The sequence below is a fragment of the Gracilinanus agilis genome, chromosome 2, assembly GCF_016433145.1.
Source record: "Gracilinanus agilis isolate LMUSP501 chromosome 2, AgileGrace, whole genome shotgun sequence".
Taxonomy (NCBI): domain Eukaryota; kingdom Metazoa; phylum Chordata; class Mammalia; order Didelphimorphia; family Didelphidae; genus Gracilinanus; species Gracilinanus agilis.
This window is the reverse complement of record NC_058131.1, coordinates 432,898,358-432,905,478: the sequence shown is the minus strand read 5'-3', so window position 1 is coordinate 432,905,478 and position 7,121 is coordinate 432,898,358. Positions and strand designations below refer to the sequence as shown.

The 7,121-nt window shown below is 39.3% G+C and overlaps 1 protein-coding gene across 1 annotated transcript; it reads left to right on the top strand.

The window, feature by feature from the left end:
• The first annotated feature begins 1,997 nt into the window (after nt 1-1,997).
• On the top strand, nt 1,998-3,389 carry LOC123235721 (probable E3 ubiquitin-protein ligase TRIML1). Its single transcript, XM_044661931.1, has one exon. It carries the CDS (start codon nt 1,998-2,000, stop codon nt 3,387-3,389), a length of 1,392 nt encoding a protein of 463 aa, XP_044517866.1.
• The last annotated feature ends 3,732 nt before the right edge of the window (nt 3,390-7,121 follow it).

Genomic DNA, 7,121 nt, shown 5'->3' with positions numbered 1-7,121 from the left:
CAAGGCTGAAGCAAAGCCAAGCCAAAAGGCCAAAGCAAAGCCTCCAGCCACAGCGAAAGCCAGAAGGCAAAAGCCCCATCAGTTGGAACTTCACCTCTATTTATAGCTTCAAGTCCTAACTGACTTTCTGAAGATTCTAAGATGTTTAACTGACTTTTTGTGACCATTAGAAATTACAGAAGCAAAAAGTTTCTGTTAGCCACCTTGCATTATAGTAGACAGAACCAGAAAAAAACAATGTATAGAATAAATAAAAGCATGCAAATATAAATTAAATATAAGTTATATTTATAAATTATAAATATAAATTAAAGATAATATGAAGACAACAGAATTAAAATGATTAACTTTGGCAAATTTTTCCTACCTTTTTTTGAGAAGGGAATGATTAGTGTGAAATACCAAATGTGTGTGTTAATTAATTTTGTAAAATGACTTTTTAATCTTTATGTCTCTTTTTATTTGCTGATCAGAAGGACTTGCTGAATAAAGGAAAATATAGAAAATGTTCAGAAACAAAGGAGATGAAAAAATAAAGGCTATTCATAAATGTTATCCTTTAAAAAGAATCCTGAAGCAAAAATTGAAAGAGAATCTCAGGCAAAATTTCTACTCCTTTTAACCCCACATGTTCCTACCTTCCTCTTAGCAAGTTTTAATCATTATTTTGATTTTGAATAAGCAACTTAATCATTGTTAATAATTTTATGTGAGGAAAATCCATTAATAAGATAAGAAAGCTTTTCCCCCCATAGCCAATAAATAACTATCTATTTGAAAACATTTATTTAATTAATTGATTTAGAATACTTTTCTATGGTTACATGATTCATGTTTTTTCCCTCTCCCCTCCCTCCAAACCCCCCCCCCCCAACCAATGAGCAATTCCACTGGGTTTTACATATGTCATTGATCAAGACCTATTTCCATATATTATTTAGGGTGATCACTTAGAGTCTACATTCCCAATTATGTCCCCATAATTGTGATTAATTATTTCTCTTTCCACAGTTCTTTCTCTGGATGTGAATAGCATTCTTTCTCAAAAATGCCTCAGAATTGTCCTGGATTGTTGCATTGCTGCTAGTAGAGAAATCCATTACATTCAATTGTGCCACAGGATATCATCTCTGGGTATAAGGTTCTCCTGGTTCTGCTCCTTTCACTCTGCATCACTTCCTGGAGGTCATTCCAGTTCACATGGAATTCCTCCAGTTCATTATTCCTTATAGCACAATAGTATTCCATCACCAACAGATACCACAATTTGTTCAACCATTCCCCAACAGAAGGGCATCCCCTCATTTTACAATTTTTTGCCACTACAGAGAGTGCAGCTATAAATATTTTTGTACAAGTCTTTTTCCTTATTATCTCTTTGAGGTATAATCCCAGCAGTGGTATGGCTGGATCAAAAGGCAGACAGTATAAGAAAGCTTTCAAAGCAGATGTAATATAAAGATAGTATTTTAATTTTTGAGGTTTTAAGTAAGGTAAAATGGTCTGGTAAGCAGTGTGAACTCTTCCTCCTTTGTCTCTAAGGTGTGAATGCCTTTGTTTAATCCTCTCTCACTGAGCAGCCTCTAAGAAAGAACATGCTTCAAATTCAAGGAGAAACCAAGAGAATTCACACTTTGAAGGAAGGAGGGGCATACCTCAGAGTCAAGGGAAAACCAGGAGAATTCACACCTTGAAGGAAAGAGGGGCATACCTCAGAGTCAAGGAGAAACCAGGAGAATTCACACCTTGAAGGAAAGAGGGGCATACCTCAGAGTCAAGGAGAAACCAGGAGAATTCACACCTCGAAGGAAGGAGGGGCATTACTCAGAGTCAAGGTAGAACCAAGAGAACTCACACCTTAAAGGAAGGAGGGGCTTCAGAGTGCCAGGCTATATAAAAGTCCAGGAATATACTAGACTCAGAGTTTCCTGATGCTAAAAGCAGAGTTAAGGCAGAGCTCTGAGACTGAAGCAAACATTCCAGAAGAAAAAAAAAACATGGCCTCTTGCTCAGAGCTTATTCAAGATGTCCAGGAAGAGCTCATTTGCTCCATCTGCAAGGAGTATTTCACCAACCCAGTGTCCATTGAGTGTGGCCATAATTTTTGCCATAGTTGTCTCTCTAGCAGCTGGCAGGAAGCCTCAACCTCTTTCTCCTGTCCAGAGTGCAGGGTTGTTTCTCAAGTGAAGGATTTCATAGCCAATGTGCGTCTTGGGAAGCTGGCAGCCATTGCCAAAAAACTAAGACTCCATTGTTTTCAGAACCCTGAAGGATATAGCAATCAGAAAGAGCAGAAGTTGTTCTGTGAGAATGACCAAAACCTTTCTTGCTTGTCCTTTCCTGAGTCCCAGAAACATAAGGGTCATGCCCTCCACTGCATAGATGAGGCTGCTCAGGATGTCAGCGAAATGCTTCAAGAAACTCTGACAGATTTCAGGCGAAAACTGAAGAATGTTGAGCAACAAAAGGCTAACGAGAAGTTGAGATCGGCAGTGTTGGAGGAGGAGGTGAAAATTCAAAAGGGAAATATTTCTTCGGAATTCCAGAAACTACACATTTTCCTGAGAGAGGAAGAAGCTGAGTGTCTATCAGTTGTGCAGAGGCAAGGAGAGGCCAATTTGAAAGGCCTAAAGAAGAAAATAAAGAGACTGTCCCTTCAGAGTCAAGAATTAAGTAAGAGGATCACTGAGATAGATGAAGAGTGCAGGAAACCAGATGTGGATTTTCTCCAAGATATAAAGGAAGTATTAAACAGGAATGAATTTCTGCTCCAGGAAGAAATAGATACGTTTGCTATAAAGATGATTGTCTGTCCCATCCCTGGAATTATAGAAATGCTTTTAAAATTCAAAATGGATATCACTCTGGATGATAAAACAGCTACTCCAGGTCTCATCATCTCTGAAGATTTGAAGAGTGCAAGATATGGAGGTGCCCAGCTGGAAGTGCTCAACAACAGTGAGAGATTTAGCAATTTTGCCCAAGTTTTTGCTGTTCAATCCTTCACTTCAGGCAGATTCTACTGGGAGGTGGAGGTTCCAAGCAACACTGAATGGGGTGTTGGCATCTCTAAAGGACAAAATCTGCCTGAAGAATTCTTTGTGCTTATGGCTGTACAGAGTCAAAATGGCTGTCAAAATCTTTATACCATAGGCAAATACTATGTTTCTTCTGAAGCTGATGTGAAATATTGCCAGAACTGTGTGACTGAACTAGTGGTGGGTGTTTTCCTTGACTGTGAACATGGGGAAATATCATTTTATAATGTTAAAGAAAGATCCCTTATTTTCACCTTTCCAACCATTTCATTCTCAGGACCCTTTCGCCCTGTCTTCTGTCTTTCTACAAAAGACCTGACAAATGATAGCTCTCTTGTGATCTGTCCCTAATTGAGTGAGATCACAGAATAAGTACTTATCCTTAAATAGACTTCAGGCACTCTCTTCCACAAATCTATGTGTCATAAAATTTTGGAACTGGAAGGGTCCTCAGAAGACATATATTGTCATGATCCAATTTTATGCATAATATAACAAAGTTTAAGAGAGATAAAATGAGTCACTTACCCAAAGTAAGATTCTTGGATCTACCTCCCATCCCCAAACCAATTATATCATATTTACATTGTATATATTTTGTGTATCCTTATTATTGTACATGTTTTTCCTCCTACCCCAGGGGAATAAATGCTAGATGTCAGCAGAAAATGTTTCCTTTTTAATTTTCTGTATCTTCAGTTTCCAGTACATTCTTTAATAAATGCTGTTTGAATGGAAAAACTAAAGTATTTGAAGGTCTGTTTTGTGACAGAGAAATTATATTCATCCTGCTTTACCTCAGAAGAACTAAGAGCAATGGGTAGAAGTTGTGAAGAGGTCAATTTAGGCTCATCATATATAAGGAAAAACTTCTAAGCAATTAGAACTACCTCAGCATGTAATGAAGAGCCTTAGTTAGTGAGCTCACCCTAACCAGAGGTCTTCAAAGTAAAAGCTGATGATTATAAGGACCATATTTCATTGAGTTCAGTCCCTGATCATAATCTTGCTTTTTATCATTTCTATTTCTGGTCTCATACTTTCTACACTTTCCATTTCTGGTTTCATACTAGGGGTATCACCCTATATGATGATTCCCCCCAATACCATAATTTTCTAGTTCTTGATCTTTTAAGGTTTCTTTCTACTTTATCTCAGCTACACCCAGAGATAAACTGTTATACCTTTGTCTTAACTTTCACTATTACTCCACTTTCATGTTCAAGGGCTCTGAAATTCCTTTATCCAATCATATTTTGTTTTTCCGTCTCTTCCTCTCTCTTCCTTATTCTTCCTAAAACTAATCTTTGACCTCTCCATTATCTATAATCCTTCCATCTCCTAGTACTTTCCCAAATCATCATTTTTACTCTAGCTATACTCTCCTTCCTTTCCAGTCTTGAATCGTTGGTGAAACCAGTTCAGATCTACATGAGCCTCTACTCTCAAATCCTTTAATCTGTTGCTGATCACATTTTGCCAAACCCCAATTACTCCACCATCTTTCTCATTCACTCTTACTTACATGATGCTGAATGGAAATCACGAGATCATGTGCTATCTCATCTTAATGGGACTCACTGAAGTAAGGTAATCTTTCTAACTCCCCTTAATCAATTCTCTATATCATTTTACCACAATGACTTTTCAGAACCTCCATTTTTTTTAATACCCAAGCTACCTCCTCTTTTCACTCCTTCAGCTGAGGGCCTTGTCTCATATTTCACACACACACACACATACACACACACACACACACACACAAATACTGAAGTTTTCTGGTGAGTGTCTCCTTTTCTCCCCTTCTTACCTCATATCTCTCTACTATTTCTTCCTTTACTCCAGTCTTGGAAGAGTTGTCCCTTCTTGCTAAGGTCAACCCTTCTATATCTACTATTGATATAAACTCCCTTTTCCTCTTTGTCAACAGAATGTCCCCACTATCCTCCCAACTCTCTCTCTGATCTTCAATTTCTTTCCAATTATTCCTTCTATGCTGCCCACCTATAGATCTAATTCTCCCCAGTCTTTTTTTTTAGTCAGTTACAATTCACTTTATTCTTTACTTATACCAAAATATTTATGTGGTAGGCATAGCAGTTGCCTGAGTTCTTTGGACAGACACTCAGGTATGAATCTTGACATCTTTGGACAGACACTCAGGTATGAATCTTGGCGAATCATATATAATTATATCATATTGTCTATGTTATCAGTGCAGGGATGGGGGGCAGGGAGAGGACCTGGTGGGGAAGAAGAGAATTTGGGTCTCCACTTTATAGACAGCCAGTAAGCATTTAGTAAGCCCTCACTATGTGCCAGCAGCACGCACATAGTATGTTGAGTCTGAGGTCTAGAAAGGGGAAGCTACTTGTCCCAGATTCCTAGCAATGAAAGGCAAAAATAGTGCTGTGTGAAACAGGCCCGCAGGGGCAGGGGGCAACATTTTTTCCTTTTGTTTACTCTGCAGCATTTATAGGAGTTCCCTGCTGGGGATTGGAGGAACAGAGATAGTTGAGGTTACCCAGGAGACTGAAACCAGTCCATGTTGGCAAGTCCTGACCTAGCCTATGTCTTCTGAGCAAATTTACCCTCTGTGTGAGGATGATAGGTGTAAATTTAGGCCAAGATACAAGTATACACCTTACTTGACTTCCATTGCCTCTTAGTAAACATTCCTTGTACACAGGCAGAGAAGCTGCTCAAGCTGGTAGAGGCCAGTCTTTTCCAATGGGAAAGAATTTCTAGGGTGAATTTTTAAAGGGGAGAGGTGACATCAGCTTTTTGCCTTTGTAATTTAAATTCCATGAAAATTCACTATAGAGGGTGTGAAATGGAGCTCAGAATATATGCTGAAATAATGGTAGTCCAGAATATATGCTGAAATAATGGTAGTCCTTTAATCAGGTTATATAAAAAAAAAAAGAAGTCAAAAGAGAATCAGCCTCTCCATGCAGAGGAGTTAACTATTGGATGAAAGGAAAAAGAGGAAGATGGAAGAATAAAAGGGAATGGAAAAAGACAGATTGGAGCTTAAGCCCCATTGGGATAGTTATCCAAGAGACAGTTCTGTGAAATGGGTCAGAGAAGAGAATTCATAAGGGGGCTAGATTAGGGTCATTATTTGGCCAAATTGGACTCCTGAGGAAGACTTTTTTTTTTTACTCCAGAAACCAGCCTCTACTCCACAATTTCAGCACAACCCAATGGACATAGGAATTACGGGCTGGGGGGCACTCAGGGCTCTAGGCATAAGGCTGAAGGGTTTACTCAGTACTTCAGTGCATATGTGATTTCATCCATTTGGATGTTCTCCACAGGGGTTTAAATTATAACCTACCTCTGCTTGCCTATCTTGTGACTCTCATCCACATCCTCACATAGAAGGGGCCCCCATATATGGCCCATCTCCTGACCTCAAAAATATACCAGTAGAAAACTCATGTTGTCCATCTGTCATCTTTCACCCTCACATGGAGAAGATTTAGCTTGAAGAAAAGGAGTCTAGCCTCTTAAACCTCCTTGGAGCAGCCTCTTTCACCCATTTTCTCACATGAATCCCACTTAGTATTCTGGAGGCTATTTTGGGACAACACAAGATGGTCTAGTCTTGGGATACTGTGAATTGGCTTTGTGGTCAAGGCATCTGGGTTTTAAATCCTGCCTCTGTCAGTATGGATCTGTGATCCTATGACTAGATGACTTCTAAGGTCCATTCCATTGCTTAATCTTAGGAATCATTCTGGCCTCAGTAGCCAGACAATGATTAAAGGAGATAGCAGGTGAGGAAAGTACTGAAAATGATACCAATATTTCTAAAGATCTGTAATTTCTTTGGCATGAATTCTTCCACTGGGATAAAACCTGTCTTTCTAGCTTTCACACATACTTATTTTTTAGGAGCATGGTGGCAAACCTATAGCACGCATGTCAGGGGGACACTCAGAACTCTCTCTGTGGGAACACCTGCCATCACCCCAGCCCAGAGTTTGCCAGAATTTGTTACTAGAAAGCCAGAAGGATGGGAGGGAGGGCCAGGCTACTCCTCTACCCCTCTCCACAAGTACCTGAGGACCTGCCCCT